Raw genomic sequence first — 21,707 nt, 5'->3', positions numbered from 1 at the left:
CAGAAGCTTATGGGTAGTGTTCAGGGCTGTTTCTTTTTCTTTTTTTTGTGAGGAGATCAGCCCTGAGCTAACATCCGCCAATCCTCCTCTTTTTTTTTTTGCTGAGGAAGACGGCCCTGGGCTAACATCGGTGCCCATCTTCCTCCACTTTATATGGGACGCCGCCACAGCATGGCTTACCAAGCAGTGCATCGGTGCGCGCCCGGGATCCGAACCAGCGAACCCCGGGCCGCCGCAGCGGCGGAGCGCGCGCACTTAACCGCTTGCGCCACCGGGCCGGCCCCCAGGGCTGTTTCTTTTTAAAAGTTCCATTAGTGATTCTGAATGTAGAAAGAGGTGAGAACCATGACTTTTTATGTCACACTACCTTGTGGAAAAATGAAAGACATTATTTAACTGTAACTAATTTATTAGTCAACAGGTACTTTTATTTGTTAAAATGGGGTATAACAGTTATTTCAATAGCATTTAGATATTCTTTAGAATTATTTCTAATATTCTTAATACCAAGGATGTCCTTTTTAACAAGTCATAAGATAATTGATCATTTACCAATTTAATATACTATATTTAAAATGAAAATTTAACCAAATTTTTGTGTGTGCCCAAAGCATCATCTAAGTTCTCCAGTTTTGGATTCCAGTTATATGTCTACTTTAAAGGACAACCAGGATGTGACCCTTTTTACTGTAAACTTCTTTTAAGCGTGACAACTTGGGTGGACTAAGCACAATTTCTCTCTGAAAATTTCTTCACCTTCAACTGTCAGAAAATATTGAGTATTATTAAAGGAAATTATGCATGTTTTTTCTCTTCTAGGGAGGTGTATGTATAATGTGTGTGTGTATATATATATATTAGACATACACACATTCTATTAAGAGAACCCAGCTATATTTATCATAAAAATATGCAAATAAAAAAGTTTGAGCATTTGCATAGTTAAGCAGTTTAAATTTTATTGACCTCCCAGTTTTTAAAAAAAGTTAAATTTAAGGTCATACCTCTAAATTTGATGTACTATATACAAATCGTGCAGAGTATGACTATGAAGAGATACAAATTAGTCCACGCCTAAAAAGATTTACTAGAGTACAGAATCATCTTCATAAATACATATAAAATTCTTGTGAAGACAGAAGGGGACTGACTGTCCAGGTTTTCTGAGACTCTTCAAAGTGATTCAAGGCACAAAATGTTCAACACTGTGAATACACATATTCCAGACCTTGTGCCTCTAATACAGCCCATCCAAGATGTGGCTTCATGACTTTTTAAAACTAAATGTACTGAAATGAGATTCTGCTTCTAGCTAAAAAACCACAAGACCTATAAACATCTTGTAGATTACCCCAAAATATGGAGATACAAATACAAGCACTTTATTTTAAAAGCAAACACAAAAGATAGGTGTAAATTCAAAAGTGTTGAAATGCTTCCATTTTGGATAATTCAATTAAGAACCTATAGAAGCTTGTTCCCAGAAGCTAATGCATCACTAGTCTCTACTGAGGAAAATGAATTCTAAAAATTAACATGGTTTTCGATAATTCAAATTTCACTATTTTATAAAAACCTAGAGAGACCAATAATATACAATGGCTTCAAAAGATAAGCTAAAGACTCTTTAATGTAATCAACTTTACCAATGTCTGTTTAATATATACACAAGGAAAATACACTCACTCTATAATTTCTTATAAAATAGCAAGTAAGGCGTAGATGTAGGAGATGTAGAAGGGGAAAGAGAATTCAAAAAGTCCTTCTCTTCAGTGACTTTCACTTCGGAATCATCAAAAAGCAACCACTTCCCCTCATACTCCTTTAAGCTTTGCACTACATATGAAATTCTGTTCTCAAATCCACTCATGTTAATGCCTGTTTGGTCACTGGATTCCTTGTTTCTATCAGATTCATGGGTCCCATTAGTATTGTTAGTCTCAGAATTTCTATTTTCAGCAAATGCTGTACTGGCAGCTTTATCAGGATTAGATGCTTTGTTGTATAGCTCATAATCTGCTTTGCTCTTTTGTCCTCCAAGAAGTCCAATAGCTTCTACATTTTTTTTGTTCAAAACTTTACTTGGCTGTGTATTTCCACCAACTCTAGTTGACACTTCATCAGCATAATTTTCGACCACAGCCCTTGCTTCCTCCTCATTCGATGGTTCTGGCTTACCTATTTCACACATTTGGTCGACCACAAAATTTCCCTTATCTAGTTCTAAACTGTTAAGGTCAGTGACTTTAACAGAAGCAGTGTAATGCCCACTGCTAATTGTAATGCCACTATGCATCACAACCGCAAACAATCCATAGCTGTCGTTGGTTGGCTTTGTGCTCCATTCTTCTAGTGACAATTTGAGAGGTGTCAGTAAAGGAGTGTTGATCTTGGAAAGTCCACCACCATAACAATCAAACCTTTGGAAGAAAAAAAAAGTTTTCTGTGATTCCAACTTTATATATTTACAACCAATGTGAAACCAAGTAAAAGCCTGAATGAACCCTTAATATTTAGTACTTATAATAAACACAAAAGAATAAAAACAAGACAGACCCTAATTTTGTGTAATATTTACATTGACACAAAGAAAACATTGAAAAAAGTGCTAATATTCAGGTGTTTCTGTGACAGATACATGGCATTCCCCCTCTATTTTCCTAATTGTGTGCATTAAAAAAATGGCAAAAAAATAAAATAAATGGCATTTAAAAAACACTAAATTTCAAAATCCTTTACATTTTAGTAATTCACTTTAATGTGAAGTCTGTCTACCAAGATTTGGAGACAAAAATAAATAAGGTAGTATTGTAGCAAAGAAAGGACTACATGGCATCTTCTGGCATAATAAGGTGTATGGAGAGCTACTGGGAATCCCTCATGGTAATTTCAAACAATTGACTATTATAGAAAGGAATAAAATCTACAATGACATTATGTACACGTGTCAGAATAGGTCAGACTATCCAAAATGTAACTGGCATTGCTGTACTTAGCATTTTTTAATAGCTTTTAGATATTTCAATTTTCAACTATAGAAGAATCTCTCAAGTTGTTCAAAGACTAGTTTGATTTCCTGGCTTACCTTAAAATGAACTTTTCTAAGGCAATTTTTATACATTTCAATAGTTTATATTATACTATTTTGTTACTATTAAAGTATTCTGAACAAAACTTATATAGCAGCTCATTTTCTACATATAGCTTTTATTTATAATACTCACTCTAAGCCACTAGCAGCAAAGCACTTCAAATGAATAGTTATGACTTCAGGCATTTTGTCAAACAAAAGACTTCGTTCGGCTTCAGTATAATGATGGCAATTTTCACAAAAATATTTATCTTCTCCTACAATCCTCTCCACTGAAGCAAACTGTGAAATTGCCCATCTCAGAGTCTTCATTTCTGTTTTTGGCTCTGGAGAAACTACAGAAGAGAATCCTTTCACTCACAAATAAAAATCTCTGACATTTAAAAATTAAACCACAGAGTTCCTTGTTCAAAATTAGCATTTAATTTCAATTGACTAATCCCTCCCAAATAAATGAAGAGATTTCCTTTAGTTTCAGAAAAATCTCATAAGTTCATCCTCAACAGCGTACATATCTTTTATTTATATTTGGTCAGCCAAAAAAATACTTAGGTGATAAGGACAGCAAAATCAAGATCAACCTAGTCTCTGACTCAGTGTAAGACAGACTTTAGTTTATATTTAATAGCCAATGCCAATATCCAAACAGGTAAATCAGTCTCATGACCATTTCCCATGACATTTCCATACTTTTTGTGGTTTATACTAGACAAGACAGTGGCTCAAATATTGTATTAACAAAAAAACCCTTAGTAGCTCTAAGATTCAGATTCTCAAAATTTAACTTATTAAAGCATTTCATTTTCCCATTATAACATACTCTATACATCAAAATAGATGCCACAATTTTCCAAATGCTAACTATTAACAAGTGTGTAAGGAGAAAGATTTTATTATACCAAAGACACTAAAAGCCAGCTTTTTTTCTCAATAATTATACAAGCTACTATTAGACTCCACTATTTTGTCGAAGAAAACAATAATTACTCCATGGTCCATACAAGATGCCAATTTTGCTTACTTTCAGAACTCTCCTCTACTTTGGAAAGCTCATCTTCTTGTACTGGTACACTAATGTCTTGAAAATCTTCTCTTCTTTCTGTTAAACTTTCACATTCTAAGCAACGAGTTCTTAATACCAGCTGACCTTGAAATAATTTCTCTACTAGCTCAAAACCAATTTGCTCTGTGCCTAAAACAAAAAAAGGAAAATGTAAGTCTATAAAGATTAGTTTCTCAGCATAGCCCAAATAACCAATATTCCTTTTAAAGTATAGCATGTGGGCCAGCCCCGTGGCTTAGCAGTTAAGTGCTCTCGCTCCGCTGCTGGCGGCCCGGGTTCGGATCCCAGGCACGCACCGACGCACCGCTTCTCCGGCCATGCTGAGGCCATGTCCCACATACAGCAACTACAAGGATGTGCAGCTGTGACATACAACTATCTACTGGGGCTTTGGGGAGGAAAAAATAAAAATCTTTAAAAAAATAAAAAATAAAGTATATCATGAATAAAAGGCTGATTTTCATATCTCAACTTGCTTATTAAGAGATGCCTTATTCACAAAGTATAAATTCCCTGTAAAGACAGTTCTGAGTATGAATTACTGTTGTCTCTAAAAAAAGAAGAGAGTCACAGTTGTGTCTTAACTCCCTTCCCAAAGACACTCCCTAAAGAATAACCCCAAGTTAAGGATACTTTTGGTAAAACCATTAACCACGTCAATACTACACGTCTTCCCTGAGATCTGTAGATGTGGACAAAACTGGATAGAAATCCAATTCAGGTATAACTACTTCTCTACTTTAAAATTGCATTTCACTAAATGAAATTTCTTTCATGAGTTTATGTCAAATACTGCATATGTTAAGGGGGTAAAATATTTATTCTCTTTCCATTAAAATGTACTGAACTCCCCTAGTTTATAAACCATAAAACATTACCTTAAGATTAATGAGATTTATACACACACACAAAATTCATCTAAGCACATAGCTTGAAACACCAGAGTTGACACTCAGTGTTAATTTCCTCTTAAACAAAACTTGACCAGATTTATATTGTAGATGTATCTAAGAGAAAATTCCAGTTCTAGAGCTGTTAATCCTCCCACCTATCAATGTCTAAGAATAAATTATACTGACCTTTATTTATGGGCTTAACTTCATTAACATTAACGGACTTAACATCATTCTCTGGAGATGCAAGTCCACAACCATTAGTTGTGTTATCATTTTCACCCTTCCCCAAGTCCTCTTCAAGATATTCATTTTCTTTAGATTGTTCTTTGGATCCTTGGTTTGTTGTTATTTTCCCCAGACTACAGAATTTAGAAAGAATGCTAGGTTGCTTAGTTGCAGGCTTTAACCAATTTATTTTAACTCTTGATTTCTTCTGTGAGGGCCTTGTACTCTCACTTTCAGAAACGTACTTGGGGATCATTTTAGGAGGAATCTCTAACATATCACCTGTAGCTTTTCTTTTTGATCTGGTTTGTCTCTGGTTCTCTTCTAATGACTGGTGTTCCTTGGATACTTTAACTTTTTTCTTCAGGTTACCAAATTCCATGTCACTTTTTCTTTTCCCATTTCCTTTTGGGAGTTTTTCTTTACGGTCATCAGAATGCCTCATGTTGTTCATCTCTATGCTGTTAATACCACTCATTTCCTCTTTCTGATGAGGTTTTTCTTCTACCTTAGTAGATAATTCTGCCACATTTTTTACTTCTTCTTTTTTTAGAAGCTGGCATGTTTCTTGAATGTTTCCCAAAATACACTGTAATACTTCCTGTGCATCATGCTGTAGATATCCTTCATACATAGGGTTGAGTTCCCTATAAATAAAAATTCCCATTTCATGTATTGTAGTTTTGAAGATATAATACAAAAACTTTCTATATATAAATGAATTCATTTACAGGGATATCAAATTATTTTAAAAATCTAAAAACATTTATTCAGCTAATTTGAAACTTCTTACCTAAACTTGTAACAAAAAGTAAAAACAAATTTTACCTCATTTTCATTATCACAAAGACTTTCATCCTCTTGTAAATATATTATTGTTACTATCAGCTAATTACATATACAGTGTTTACCATGTACCAGGTTTTATTCAAAATGCTTTTTATAATCTATGTATAACATAATTCTCACAATAACCCTATGAGGTAAGTACTGTTATCGCCACTATTTACAGGTCAGGTAACTTGCCCAAGGTCACAGAGATGCAAAGCCAGGGTTCAAACCTGCTCTTGGCCACTATGCTCAACTGCTTCTTAACAAACATATAGCAATGTATTATATCTGGGTCATTCCTAAACTAAATGATTACATAATTTTTTAAAGACTTACCCTATAGTATTTTGGATAAGGCTATTTTATACATAGGATAAAGTTTCATTTTTTTAAGACAATACTACAAAGAAATCCAATCCAGTTAACTAAGTTATCTTCTAAGCACATACAACAAAAATAGAATATTTGGAATTTACATTTTTTATGCATAATATATTTTGAATATAGACCTATGACTCCTAATCGGAAATCCTTAGGCCCAAATGTGTTTAGGAATTCAGAAATTTTCAATGTGGCACATAAATATTTATCACCAACATGATATGGGGCAGTATCTCATAATTAAACACATTTCAATTTCTATAGAAAAGCATATGAATATTCACATTACAGATAAATAGGAATAAAGACTATAAATAGCCTCATACAAATTCAGATTTATTGAATTTAGTACCAAACGGATGAAACTGTGTCTCGTTTTTGGAGCCTCGGGGCTATTAAGGACTGTAGCTCTGTAGTTTCCATCTTCCGTGCCCTTCATCCTCCCATTTGTTCACATTCACTCTCCTCCAAAGAGAGCAATAAGGAGCTAAGCTAGAATCCTGAAACTGTATTAGAGGCTATACCTGAGTGTGTTAAGCAGTCGCCTTGGCTGAGTAGCAAGTTCATCAGTATATTTCTCTGGATTTAAGAGAAAACTAGCCTGAAGCTGTTCAACTGAAATGATCAAGGACTGTAAACTGCATATTAGTTCATAACTTGCCAAAGAATCTTCTTTGCAATTTCCCTGTTAAGAAATAAAAAACACACAACCAATATCTTTATTTATGAACAAATTAATGGGTTTGTCTTCCACCTTCTTGTCTTTGTCTCACTAGACAAATACTAGCTTTTCTAAATTTAATTTTATTATAACACTAATTTTGTGGAGATGTACCAATAAACTTTTTAAAACATTTAATAAGAGTATTTTTTGATTACTTTCTATTATGTGGATGATAATGGTTTTCTAATTACGTAAGTCAAAGGTTTCCTGACATTTAACCTTATTTTAAAAATGAGTCAATTTGAAAACAATAGATAAATAACAGATGATAGAAAGGTATGATAAATTGTGATGGTGGTATACAAATGACAGTGTTGATTGGCCAACAATATATTGGAGGACTGGAAAAGACACACTGTAAATGGGGATAATATAGTTAGCTACCTTGCAAGAATGAAAAATAACTGCCTTTCTGACAACATAAGATACTGAGAAATTCAATTCTCAGTTATAGTTGGTTAACAGAGAAATAAACTTTGTCATCCTCCTCCCAAATACTCTGTGTATGTATTACTTTTTCATTTCTAAGCAAGTGAATTTCTATTAACTTAATATACTTTTTATATTATTTTCTGTTCTTTTATTTTTTACCTTATCTTTTTGATTGGCTTCATCTTTTAGGGCTTCTTTCTTCCTTGAAATAATATTAAATAAGTGCTTCACTCCAGATTTAAAACCCGGACAAAAATATAATACCTATAAAAAGTGAGACTGAGTGTTTACTGAACAAACAACAATATACCTAAAATCATTAAAACACTATCATGCTTTTTGTAAAGCACTTTTAAATGTGCATCACTTAAAATTCTGAGATTAAGATTGGTGTCAAAAATTGTCCTCTATTTCATCATAGTTGCTCAGTCTTCCCTCACTGGCAGCATAGCACTGAGCCTGAGCAGACACTGCTAAGACTTATGGTTATAAGGGTACAACATAAAACAGATATAGTTCCAAGGGTTTAAAGACATATCACCAGGACACCAGGAATTGGGCAGAAAAACTAAAGGTTTGGCATTTTCCACTTAACCAAGATCTACTCAATTTTGCTATCCCAATTTTATTTAATATATTACTTTCTTTTACCCCAAAGGAAGTTTTAACATGCAACTTAGAATCATTATTTTAGCCCATTCTGGTTTACTTACAAAGGCAAAGGCAGTATGGACAATTAAAATCCTCCAATAATCTGAAATTCTCAGAAACACTAAATGTTACATCATTCTTTGCCTACTCAAGTTTCATTATATAGGAAAATTGTCAATTTACCTGAAGTATACTATTAAGATAACAAGTGTTGCCGAGATTATTCAGTCCCACAAATGGTAACAAGTTCTCCCTCTTCTCACAGTTTATAGGTGAGGACTGTGCTGCAGGAACAACTTGATCACTATTAAGTATAGAGGGGAGAGAGGTATAATAAAGTAATATTTAAAGAAACAAAATGGAAATATTACTTCTTTAGATTTCGTCTTTTCCCAAAAGTTATATGATCTGAAAAGTATATGGATTTTATTCAGATGACATTTTAAGAAATCTGTACAGGTACAAAAATTGCTATACACCCAGAACAGAAGTTTTACAAGCACTTTAAAAACATTATTACACTCAACAAGCCTCAAAACAAGTCCATCAAGAGGCTGCTAATCCCATTTTAGAGAGCAGAAAATTGAGGAACTGGTATTGTGATTTGTAAAGCCAACAAGACATTTTAATTAAGTAGTTAACTCTGAATAGAAACCTGGAAATAACCTGACTGACAATATCTGGGAGAGGCTGCACTAAGTCAGATTCTGTTAATAAAAGGTTAAGAGGAAAGAGAGTCTATGAAGAGAATTATACAGCTGTCCCTCAAAAATGAATTGTTCACGTTTACAATCCTTTTACCTCTTTAACAAACAGTAGGTCCTCACAGCATTTTTATTTATTTTACAGCTGCTAGCTATTACGCCAGCTCCTCCAAGTGTTTACAGGCATGAATGCGGGTCAGCAAAAGGCTCACACACCATCTCCTAAACTGACTACTGGTAAATATTAGGAGATTACACGTGGGACCTCATCCACTTGAGTCGCACAGCAGAGTGCCTATCTGCTGAACAGGCAGCTAGTGGAAACTCCAAAGAGACCCAACTATGGGTGGCATAAAAAACTCCGTTTGGTTCTGACTTCTTTTCAGTCACCGAAGGATTTATTTGCATCAAAAGCATTTCTTATTTTTATTTTAAATATAATTTGCAATTGTACACCCCAACAGGTCTGGTAATTCATATACTAGGTATGACTACAAAGCTTAAACATCTCAGGTAACTGTCAAGTCTTCTGAACCAAAAAACATCACCTATTTCTTCACCCTTACACAAAATGTGTTGCACTACAATCAAGTTTAAACTGAAAAGTAACTCTAGTCAATAAATATTTCTCCAGGTTAGTCTAACTGGCTGAGCCCAATGGAACTGAGTTCACGTCATGGGTGAGATGCCCGTGGGGAAGCACAGTTCTGCTGTTTCTGCTGCACACTGCTAGACCGGTCACACTAGCGTGTGCTCTCTCCTTGTCTCTGTGGACTATCAGGTCAGTGTCTAGAGATACCAATCCAAGTCCACGGTTTCTTGACTGATGCGGAGTCTAAAACGTACAGAAATAAAGTTAGATACATACATTTCAGATCCTCTATATTCAGAAGCTTTTTCTTCATTTTCTTGAGAATCTGTGAAATCCAAGGCTCTCTTAGTTTCCTTTTTCTGAAAAAACTTCAAGGAAAGTCTGTTTTTCTTTGAGGGACTTCCTCTTGAAAGCCCATTACTCTCACTGGGTATGACACCAGGCATCTTCTCTTCAAATCCCAAGGAGTTGACAAGAATTAATTTATGCAGGGATGTTGTAATCAACAATCATATCTGTTAATCACAGAGAAGACCTTTCATTAGTTTTCAGTTATCAGCTGTAGGCAAAAAAATCAATATTGAAAACAAATTTACCAACGAATGTTACTAACTAGATCTTCATGTTTGAAAACTTAGTGCCTGGCAGTAATAGGCACTCAATGTTTACTGCTTAAATGAAGGAGCTTGCCCTTTGTCTTTAACTTTCTTAAACAACAAAAAATATCAGATACTGAACTTTGATTAGCCTATTAGATTAAGGGTCACATCACAAAATACCCCATTTTTGTAAACCTGCAATAAAGTAGTAGTATTTAGTAAAAACTCAACTTTTATTATAATTAATTCATTCAGAAAATATTAACAAGCAAGTACCATCGCTAATTCTAAAGTAGGAGGTGCAGGGGCCCGCCCGGTGGTGCAGGCAGTTAAGTTCTTGTGCTCCGCTGCAGCGGCCGGGGGTTCACAGGTTCAGATCCCAGGCGCACAGAGAGACAGCGCTTGTCAGGCCATGCTGTGGCAGCGTCCCATACAAAGTGGAGGAAGATGGGCACGGATGTTAGCCCAGGGCCAGTCTTCCTCAGCAAAAAAAAAAGAGGAGGAGGATTGGCATTGGATGTGAGCTCACGGCTGATCTTCCTCACAAAAAATAATAAAGTAGGAGGTGGAGACAGACAAATGAATGGGAAATCAAAGGAGTGCTGAAAGTCCTCCTTCTAGACCTTTCCTCCTTGATAATATGAATACATGAAATGAAATCTCTAAAAACTTCAAAGTGTAACTTGCATACAAAAAAGACACAGATCTGGTGTTCAGTGGTACCTAAAAACTTGAGTGGAAAGTAGTAAAGCGTCAGCTGGGATGGCGGTGTAAAAAACTGCTGCACTTTGTGCATATGCACTAGAAACCACAATACACTGATTTTCCAAACATTTCTTTAAACTACAGATTTAAAAAAATATATTGCTTTGAATAGAGAAAAAGATAATTTAGTTTGCCTGTTGCAACCTTTCTTTCCTGCTTTAGAGTAAGAAACTTCTGGACGGAGGGAAAAAATGGCAGTCTCGGCGGTAGTTATTCTACACCGCGCTGCTATTCTTCCGTTAGGAAGTCGGGGCCAACGAGCCGAGCGGCGTTTCACCAGCGGCTCACTCAGAGCCCCAAGCTCGGCGGACGCAGAGCCGCCCGAAGGGCCGCCGCCCGGGGCACGCGCGACCCGGGCTCGGCTCGGGGCAGCGGCGCGCTGACCGACGCCCTCCCTCCGCGAGTGCGGGCGGCGGCCCGGCCCGCGGTGCCGGGGCCCAGCGTGCGCGCGGCCGCCTCACGACGACGGGAACGGGGTCGTCCGCGGACGGCAGCGGAACGGGCACGCGGGGGCGACCCAGCAGCCCAGACGGCCGGCCGCCGCCCCTCCTCGCCGCCCCGCTCCCCGGAAGCAGGGGCCGCCCCAGCACGGCCCGCCGCCCCGCCCGCCCGCCCGCCGCGGCTCCTCGGCCGCGCCGCCCGGCCCGAGGCGTTACCGCACAGCCCGCTCCGGGGCCCACGGCGCGCGCCCACACGTGGCGTCCCGCGAACTTCCAGGACAGCCGCGGCGACGGCGAGCAGCGCCGGCCGGGACGCCCGAGCGCCCGCCGGGGACCCCGGGCCCTCACCTGGGCGCGGCCCACGCAGGTGCGCGGCGGGGTCCGCGGGGAGCCCGACCGGGAGGCCGGCCGCACCGTGCGCACGGGAGGCCGCTCGGGCCGCCTACATCCCGGCCGCCACCGCCGCCGCCGGGTCCCGGGTCCGCGCCCCGCCGACGGGAACTTGGCGCGTTTTCCTCCGTCAGGACCCCGCGCCGCCGCCCCCGCCGCGCCCCGAGGGGCGGCCTGCCCGCGCGCCGGCTCCGCCGCCCGCGCCGCGCCCACGCCGGACGCCGGGGCCGCCCCGCGCCCGCCAATCGCGCCCCGGGCACGCGCGGACGGCGGGGCCGAGGGGGACGCCGCGCTCCCCCGGCCGCCCCCGGGCTCCGCGCCACCGCGCCGCGCAGGCAGCGCCGCGGGCAGCCGCGGGTCCTCCGAGGGCGCGCCGCCGCTCCGGCCGTGCGGGCGGGCTCGAGCTCACGCCCTGCGCTGTTTTTCTTCCACTTTAACCATTCGTGCGCGCGAGGCGAGGACGGCGTACGGGTCGGGAGACGGGACAGAGGCACGCTGGGCCGGGCCGCTCGCTCGGGAGGAGCCGCCCGGCGCTCAAATCCACCAATCCGTGGTGACGAGCCCCCAAGCCCGGCCCCCCTGCCTGGTAGGAGCCAATCAGAAGTAACGAGGCGGAAGCCAATTGGGTGGCGGGGAAGGAAGTCCAGCCAATAACAAGAGGGGAAAGGACGGGCGCGCTTCCCCTCTTCCAGCTCTCATTGGCGCTCGAGGGCGCGCTTTCGCTGCCGGCGTTCAGTCCCGCTTCCGGGTGAGGCCTTCGCCGTTGGCCCCGCCCCTTTCTCGTCCGCTCGTGGGCGGGGCTGCGGGGCGAGACTGGGAGGACGGCGGCACGCCGCCGGGCGCTCGCGCTTTCCTAGGAGCTCGCGCCGCGGGGCCACACGTAAAAACGGGCACGCTGCCGGCCGAGCACCGCAGGGCGGGGCCCCCGCCTCCGCCCTCATCGTGTCCCCGTCCCCGCCGGCGCGGACATGGGCGCCGGGGCCGCTCTCCTCAGAGCGCCGTCCGGTCCGCGCTCGCGGCGCCCGCTGGGGCCGGGCGTCCCCGAGGCCGGGGACGCGGCGAGAGGGCGTGCGTCCGCCGCCCGCGGGGGCGGAGCGTGCAGGCAGCGCTTGGCCGCGGTCACACGTCGGAGCGCGGGGAGCGCGCCCCCTCAGATACCCGCGTCCCCCAGGCCGCGCCGCTCCCCCGGGCGCACCGGAGCGGGGCTCAGGAGCGCAGCGGCTCGTGGCGTCCGAGCGGATGGTCCGGCCACGTCCTCACGCTCGACGCTCGGCTTTGGGAGGAGCAGGCCTGGTGCTGGGGCTCCCGTGAGCTAGGTGCGCGCGTCCCGGGGCCCGGGGTCTAGGTGCGCGGGGCCCAGGGTACGGGTTCTAGGTGTGCGCGTCCCGGGGCAGGAGGTCTAGGTGCGCGCGTCCCGGGGCCCGGGGTCTAGGTTCGGGGGCACGGGGGTCTAGGTGTGCGCGTACTGGGGCAGGAGGTCTAGGTGCGCGGGGCACGGGGCGCGGTGAGCTAGGAGTGAGAATGTGCCGTTGAGAATGCGGCGGGGAGAGAGATGGGAGTCCTGGGTGGCTTTGAGGTAGAGAGTGATAGTTGTCAAGTGGCTGCTGTGGTGGGTAGACTGTGGACCTTAAAAAGTGCCACCCACGGACTAAATCATGGTGGCTTGGAATGAGGTGGCAGCAGGGGAAATGTTGGAAACTGGTGGGATTCAGAATGTGTTTTAAATAGACCCAACAGGACCTGCTGATGGATTGTAGAAAAAAAGATAAAAATGACAAGGATTTTTTTTTCTTTTACCAAAGCACCTGGGTAGCAGTTGGTCCTTGCTAAAATGGGGAACACTGGGGTAGTCGTGGCTTTGGTGGGAGGGGCTGTTGTTTTTAGACATTAAGATTGAGATGCCTATTTCACATGCAAATAGTGACGTGGAGCCAGGAGATAGCAAGTTTCAAGCTCAGTGGAGAATTTAGATCAGGGGATGTAAATTGGGGAGTCATGAAATGGTGTGTAAAATCATGAGACTGTAAGAAATCACGTAGAGTGATAATATTTATGCTCCAGAGTCTGCAGGGCATTGAGACCTCTTGCCTTGTCAAGCCACGAATCATAAATCCAAATAACTGCTCCTTAATTTGTCCATCTTAGAATCAATATCCATGCCAAATACCCATTGTAAGAGTGAGACTTATAAAGCTCCTGATCACACCATGACACGCACAGCGATCTGTAAGCTGCCTAAAGAGAAAATCCTGCTATCATTTGGTAAAATAGGCTCAAAACTCGTTTTTTTACCATACTTTCAAGGGATTGATAATTCCTATTTGAGAGCAAAATAGAAAGCTTATTTTGAGACCAGTACAGTGTTGATACCCCAAACAGACAAGGGCAGAATTAGAAATATAATGATAGTCAGTCCCCGAGTTTGCCATTGTGTACCACGGACTGGAGTGTCTTCTTCTGTAGTCCTAGCAGAGTCATTGCCGTTTTCAGACTCTGCCAGGACAGGTAACCAATTCTAGTTTCCTATTCTAGCTTTCCTGTCTCAGTTGAGATCCTGTTGTCTGCAGCTGCTATTCTTCCTGTACGATTTATAGTGTCAGTTGAGGTTCAGTTACAGAGAATAGAAACCATTCCCTTGGTATCGGCATGAAGAGTAGTGAATGCTTAGTTAGGAATGTGGATTAAATAGACCTAAGATTCGATTTTCAGGAATGAGGCCACCAAGGGAGCAGTGACCCTTCTGCGATCAGGAAATGATGACTTCTGAACTATGCTGTTCCGGCAGTGCCCAGGAAACCACGACCGTCAGAAAGCTGCACGCTCCACCCACTGCGATCTACACCCGCACGATGCGTGTGCTGCGTCCTGCCTGTCAGGGCCACGGGCCCAGTGGCGGGGCACTGAGACTCCTGCTTGTGCTGCTTCAGAAATAACCAGCTCCACACGGCTGGGCGCAGCAGCAGCGGTAGCACAGGGATGCATGTCAGGCTTGCTGTGTCTCCGGCAACGTAATTCATGCAAAAAGTTAAAAGGTTTCTGATCCTTTGCTTTCGCTCAGTTCTGTGTGGGGGAAGTTAGGGCTACAGTCTTGACCAAATACAGTCTTTAAGCCCAAAGACCTGACCTTTCATTTCCTGGCATCTGTGTGCTGCTACCTCACTCGTGATGACCGCTCACTTGGGGGCGTCTGCACAAGGGGTCTAACAGGCTGGCAGCATTCTTACTCCGTATTTCTCAGCCGTGTGTGGCTGCGTGTCAGGCGTATTTCCTTCCAAGGCTTTTGTTCACAGATGCTGTTTCTGCGTGCTTCAATTTAGAGGTGTAGAAGTAGCTGGGTTTTTTCAGCCATTTAAGGCTCCAGATTATGGGATTCTTCATCCACTTAGATTACAGACAGAGTTCCCCTCTTAGCAAAGCTGTATTCCTTTCCATCCTTACTTGCAGATCAGCTAGCTCTGGCCTGAGTTCATCTCTCATAGAACTTTGCTAAAAGTGGCAAGAAAAAGCCACCAAATACCAAGTTTATAAATTTTTCCAATTATTTCCCTTCATGCCACAAATACCTTGCCGCTGGACAACAAGGGTCACCAGTTTTCCATCTTGCCATATCTGAGTCCTTACCACCCACTGCCCAAATGCTTCCACTAAGCCACGACCACATTTCTTTTAAGGTTGTGTTATATGCAGCACAAATTTATAGGGATCAAGTTCTGCATCAGATAGGAATAGGTTGATTTATGAGAAGCAGAATATTTTTTTAAGTGTCCTTAGCCGAGATGAACATTTATTTGTCACATAGAGTGCAGAGATAGGAGTCTAGATGAGTATAGTGATTCCGTGACCATCAGGGACCTAATTACTACCTCCATTCTCAACAAGTAGCTTCTACCTTATGGTCCAGTATGGCTGCTTAAGTTCCAGCCATCATGTCTACATTCTAATAAGCAGGAAAGAGAAAAGGAAAAAGATCACGCCGCCTCCCTTTAAGGATACTTCCTGGAAGTTGTGAACCCCATTCTTGCTTATAACCCATGGGTCAGAGCGAGGTCATTTTGTTAACAGACTGTTAACTTGATTCTGGGTCCCCATATGTCCAATTAGAGGTCGTCAAGGAAGAAAGATAGAACGGATATTAGGGGGCAGATAGCATTCTCTGCTATGCTTCCCCTTACCTGATTAAAAGATTTGCCTAGCTGGGGGAGCAGAAGATAAAAAAAGGACTAAGTAGGTCTTTTGGTTTTTTGGGAAAGAGAATGTGCTGGCTATTTCTGTTTCCCTAGTAGCAGATATGGAGATGTGCTGCCCAGATCACCCTTCAGGGAAGGACTTGTTCCCAAGCTGCAGGGTGTGCCTCCAGCTGTCAGCTCCTCAGGGTCTTGCCCAAGGTCATGCCTGTCCAGGGAAGCCTACACCGGGTGATTCAGCAAGCCTGGGATATAAAGGCTCAGCCGCTCTGGCCTGCCACCGGGCGCCTCCGATATGCTGTGTTCACTCCAGAGCTCCTGGGCAGTCGGCCAAAGCCTTGTTGGACCTGTGCTGGAATTTGACTTCGTTCTCTGCGCAGTCCTGCTTCCTCTCCCTTCCTCATCTTGTATGCTCTGTTCCAGCGTCTGCTTCCTGAAAACCCTCCCTGCCACAGCTGGTACCGGGGTTGGTTGGAGAAAGCGGGCATAAGCTGGGAGCTGGATTATGGGCCACCTGGCTGGCTGTAGGTGAGGCACCGACAGCCCCTGGCACGAGGTGGTGGTCCGATTCAGATGGTGTGCCGGGTGGGAGGGAACACTAGAGTTGTGATGTATCAGGCTCTTGAGATGTGTGGCAGTAACAGCGATAAGGGAATAGAATTGGATGGCTATTGCTGAGCGCCACTGGTTACAGAAGAATAATGAACAGCTGAGGGTGGGTGATAGGCAACTGCTGGTCAGGTGTGAAAGCCAGAGCACCTCTGTCGCTCACAGAAGCTCTCATCAGCAGGGAGAGGGAGAACGCCGAGCACCAAGACCAGAGCTTCAGAGTGGTTGAAAGACACTCTGCCCCAAATGGCAGGTTTTTGTGCCAAAGTGAGGGCCATGGTTGAGAAGATCTAGCATTCTGAGACATGGAGGGGACATCTGGGTGGTGCTCCTGAAGAGTTTGATTCCTCGGGCCCCTTGGATGCCTGCAGTGTGGCTCGCCCCTCCCCACTAAGAGCTTCACTTTCCCATGCTGGAAGATTGTGCAGAGGCTTCTAACGAAGGCAACATGTTCTCTCCCCTAGCAGCCACACCCCCTCCACCAGCTTTCTGGCCACTGGGCCTGTAATTAGGGTTACGTCATGGCATAACCCAGTTGGGAGGTGCTGTGCCTGATGATGGAGGTCAAGGACTATTCCCCAAAGAAGGTGCAAGACCTAGCCAGCATGTACCACCAGGAGCTTGGGGAGTTTGCATGGGCCTGGATTCAGAGAGTGCTTGATCAAGGAGGCCAGAACATAAAATTGGATAGGGAGAATTCTGTTGATGTGGGAGCACTCCCCCGAAATACAGGATTTAACATTCTGGTGAGGACCCCAGGAGTTGGTGCGAACTCACTCTATGATGGCTCCTAGAAGGGTGAAGAAAACAATGACCCTCACGGAATGAAGCTGGAATACTAGAAGTGCTAGGGCAGGCAGGTGGCACCAGAGGGATAACAAGGCTCAGGAAAGAGGGTGTGCTGGAATGGACGTACCATGCACAGCTGGAAGGTTATGATAGTTATGTTCTAAAGGACGGCCCGAGGGAAGACACACTATTACCGAGGCCATAAGGAAGGCGTAGGTGCAAAGGGTGCGAGCATCACCTAAAAATGCAGTTCTGCAAGTCATGGCTGAAGGCAGCAGAGGCCTCCCAGCACTGGGCTCGCTGATAGCAATGGGGATGACAGGACCCCAAACAACAGAGGCCAGGTGGCAGTGCTCAACTATGAGAAGCCAGGGAGCTACAATTATCACAGCGTGGACCTGACCCACACAGTCATGGAAGCGTTAACAGAACATGGTCTCCTTAGCGGCAAAATAGAGGCAGCCAACAAAGGTCCTATTTATATCAGCAGAAAAAAATCAAGGGTAGATGACCAGGACGCTAAGGTCTGTCACCCAATAAAGTCATTATTCCTTAATCAGTTTCCACACCTGAGCCAGTTGATAGACCTGGAGCCCATTGGTTGAAGAGGTCCCCAGGAGGCAGGACCCTGCTACGCTTCAACAAGTGTAAATGGGAATGATTTCCCCAGTCCAGTCCCGAAGTGTCTCTGGTCACTTACTTGGGTAGTTGTACTTTGGGGAAGTGGGAATACCCAGACATTTCAAGGACTGTTGGACACAGTCTGAGTTGCCATTGCTATCCAGAGAGCAGAAGCATCATCATGGCCCTCTGTGAGAAGCGGGCCTAGGGAGGCCAGTTAATAAATGGGGTCACGGCAAGGTCCAGCTCAGAGTGGGTCCATTGGGTCTGTGGCCCCACCCAGTGGTCATTTCCCCAGTCCCCAGATGTTTAATGAGATTGACCTATTTGGCAATTGGTACAAACTCATTGGGACCTTTGCCGGGGGAGTAAAAGCTATCATAGTGCAGAAGGCCACGTGCAAGCCTCAGGTTGTCTCCACTCCCCAGCCAAACACAGCGCTGGAAATCAAAACAATACTGTATCTTGGGGGGTAGGGGGCCAGAAATTAGTACCACTCATGAATTTAAAGGATACAGAGGTGCTGCTTCCCATCGTAGTTCCATTTAACTCGCCATGTGGCTCTGCAAAAAATAGAGGGGACCTGAAGGATGACAGTAGATTACTGCAAGCTCACCAATTAGTAGACCCGATGGCAGCTGCTGTGCCAGATGCGGTATATCTGCTAGAGTAGGTTAATGCAGCCTCAGGTACTTGGTACGTCATTGATTTGGTGAATGCATTCTTTTCTATCCCACTAGTAAGAAAGGGTCAGGGGCCAGCCTGGTGGTGCAGCAGTCAGGCGTGCGCGCTCTGCTTCAGGGGCCCGGGGTTCGCAGGTTCGGATCCCAGGCGCGCACCCACGCACCGCTTGTCAAGCCATGCTGTGGCGGCGTCCCATATAAAGTAGAGGAGGATGGGCACGGATGTTAGCCCAGGGCCAATATTCCTCAGCAAAAAGACGAGGATTGGCAGGTGTTAGCTCAGGGCCGATCTTCCTCAGAAAAAAGAAGAGGATGGGCATCGGATGTTAGCTCAGGGCTAGTCTTCCTCACAAAACAACAACAACAAAAAGATGGGGTCAGAAACGGTGTTCCCGTGGAACGGACAGAAGTACACATTTACAGTTTGGCCAGGGCTGTGTTAACATTCCTGCCCTCTGTCGTAAAATAGCCCGGAGAGATCCGGACCTTCTGGAAATCCTGCAGAGCATCACGCTACTCGGTTACGTCAACGACATCCTGCTGATGGGGCGGGATCAGCGAATTATGTGATAACTATGGCAGGAGGATTAAAGGACGGGAAGTATAGATGAGTGGTGGCAGTGTGGAGGAGTGTTCAAAAGAAGGCTAAATCCTTGTCTTCCGTGTTGGGGAGTCAATAGATAGTGGCTCACTGGAAAATCAGGAAGTAGAAATGTGGACATATTTAGATATGTGGAGGTGAATACCAAAGAATCAGCTAAAAGTTGAAAGTGGTTGCCTCGAGGGAACGGAAAGACTTGTTAGAACCATTTAACTCTTTAAATCATGTACATGCATAACTTTGAAGAAAGGAAAAAAACAAAAAAAAAAGCACTGTAAATGAATTGTTTTCCAATTTCATCCCCTGGGAAAGGTCAGAGCAGACAGGCTAGACAGGAGTAGGATTATTTGGGATTGGGGTGACAATTCTCCCCACCCTCACCTGGGGGCAAGTGAAAGGAAGGCTCAGTATGTGAATCCTTGGCCTTCATCCAGACTCCTTAGGAACCACAGAAAGGACCAACCTCAAAACAGCTGGTAAAACCACTATCCAGTAATTAAATTTAAATTAAAAAGATTATTTCCTCAAATTAAAGTCTGTTCAAGATGTAAAATCCACTTGGCTTGGGAACTTTAAATTCTTTTTCCCCATCTACAGCCACAGGGTCAGGAGGAGGACCTCTGTGCCCCTGACAGGAATTGGTTGCCCTGCTCCCTTAACGTCTGGTCTCGACTGAGTAGGTGATGTCCGGTGGGTGGGTGGGTGCTGAGGGGGCAGCAGGAGATCTCAGGACCTGTTTATGTTCACGGGAAGAGATTCTTGTCTTTCTCATGCCATTAGGATTCTCTCATCTTTTGTGGGTTTAACCCATCCTGAAAAGAGACCTACAGTTAAAGTTCAACATTTGTGCTTCTCTGAATAAAATTTACTTTAATAAAGTGCTAAGTATTTGAAGAGAAAATAAATTCTCACTCTTTTCTTTTGAGTATCATTGTAGGCTCATGGCCTTTTGCAATCTTAACTTGTTTTAATTAAGTATAATTTTTATTTCCTTTTGAAGCAAAAAACTGTCACATTTTAACCTGTAGGGACTCCTTTCAAACTGGCTTCAGGCATTCTCAACATGCTGAAAGCATCTTTGCTTTCTGGCAAATTCTAGGTCTATCTTTAAAAATATTTTCTTACTAACTTGAATGTAACATATAATATATATATATTTTACCATATTATATGTTTAAACCACGATATTATTAAAGATTTACAGGCCTTAATTGAAAAAATCAATCTTAGGTATGTCATAAGACACTATACACTGTGTATTACTTTACCATTCATTTTGGGGTTTGAAAAGAGCCCACGCATTGTTCATCCAGACAAGAATACAGTTGGCTCTAATGTGGGGATTGTGTGATGATTATGACGTATCTTGCCTTGTTTCAGCCCAACTAATCTGGAATTAGATTTTGTGTAGGCCTTGGAATGAAATCACCCCAAAACTTGGTGGCCTCAAGGAGCAGCTTCTCTCTCCTCCCGCTTCTGCGGCCTGGCCTCGGGGTCCTTCTGCTGGTCTCACTCGGGCCCCCTCGGGGCTGGGCTCCGCGGGCGGGTGCCCTGGGGCTGGGCTCCGCGGGGTCAGCGGGCCTCCCTCCTCGCGGTCCCGCCCCTCAGAGGCTGCCGGGGCCCCCGCCAAGGCGACGGCAGCAGCGCCCCGAGAGCAGGCCGGGGTGCGCGCGGCACCGAGCCTCCGCCGCCGCCGCGCTGCGCTCCCCGCGGCCAGAGCGGGGCCGGCTCGAGGGCGTGGGGGGCCCGGCCTCGGGGCCGTGGGCGCCGCGTCTGCCCCGGTCTTGCCGCGCGTGTCGGCCCGCGAGCGTGAGCCCGCGCTCGGGCGCCCAGACGGACGGCCCGACGGCGACCCGGAGCTGGAGCCGAGACTCCGTCTAAATCAGGTTCAGCGTCCGGCTCTAATTTTCTACCTTTCAAACGGCTCTAAATAAGTATGTATATTTACTTCATCTACGACCCCAAAGCCAATTAAGAATTTTAAAGCAGTTTACTGTTAAAGGGAAATAATATTATAGTTAGGAATTATCACAAATATCGCAATTTAAAAACTACCCAATAAGATTAAAGAAAATGCTTTCTATAGGTTTGTATTTTATATCTTCATCTGTGATTTATACGAACTAATTTATAGGAGAGCGAGTATATGGATTATGTTACATTTCAACCGTAATATGTTTACCTTACATTTATACTTCTTTCGATACCGTCACAAAACATTTTAGCTACTTTAACTTTAGGAAAAAATTCTGAATCTTTGCAGGAATAAAATAAACCATGTTTGTATTCCTAATTTTATATTTTGTGGTATCTACACTTTCCCTTCAGGGGTTAACCATAAAGTCACATTTAAAAAATTACAGTTCAGGCCGGCCCGGTGGCTTAGGGGTTAAGTGCGCACGCTCCGCTGCTGGCGGCCCGGGTTCGGATCCCGGG

The 21,707-nt window shown here is 44.2% G+C and overlaps 1 protein-coding gene across 2 annotated transcripts; it reads right to left on the bottom strand.

Moving 5' to 3' along the window:
- Nucleotides 1-1,338: 1,338 nt before the first annotated feature.
- USP1 (ubiquitin specific peptidase 1) lies at nt 1,339-12,252 on the bottom strand. Of its 2 annotated transcripts, none has more exons than XM_058538185.1 (9): nt 11,743-12,252; nt 9,867-10,105; nt 8,478-8,598; nt 7,803-7,907; nt 7,012-7,172; nt 5,234-5,922; nt 4,113-4,283; nt 3,225-3,426; nt 1,339-2,420 (listed from the first exon to the last, which is right to left on the bottom strand). In XM_058538185.1, exons 2-9 carry the CDS (start codon nt 10,034-10,036, stop codon nt 1,688-1,690), a joined length of 2,352 nt encoding a protein of 783 aa, XP_058394168.1. In that variant the 5' UTR covers nt 10,037-10,105; nt 11,743-12,252; the 3' UTR covers nt 1,339-1,687. The 2 variants fall into 2 exon arrangements, with proteins under 2 accessions (XP_058394168.1, XP_058394169.1); XM_058538186.1 differs by lacking the exon at nt 11,743-12,252 and adding an exon at nt 10,466-10,653.
- Between the last annotated feature and the right edge of the window lie 9,455 nt (nt 12,253-21,707).

Source organism: Diceros bicornis, chromosome 4 (assembly GCF_020826845.1).
Source record: "Diceros bicornis minor isolate mBicDic1 chromosome 4, mDicBic1.mat.cur, whole genome shotgun sequence".
Taxonomy (NCBI): Eukaryota; Metazoa; Chordata; class Mammalia; order Perissodactyla; family Rhinocerotidae; genus Diceros; species Diceros bicornis.
This window is presented reverse-complemented; position numbering and strand designations above follow the sequence as displayed.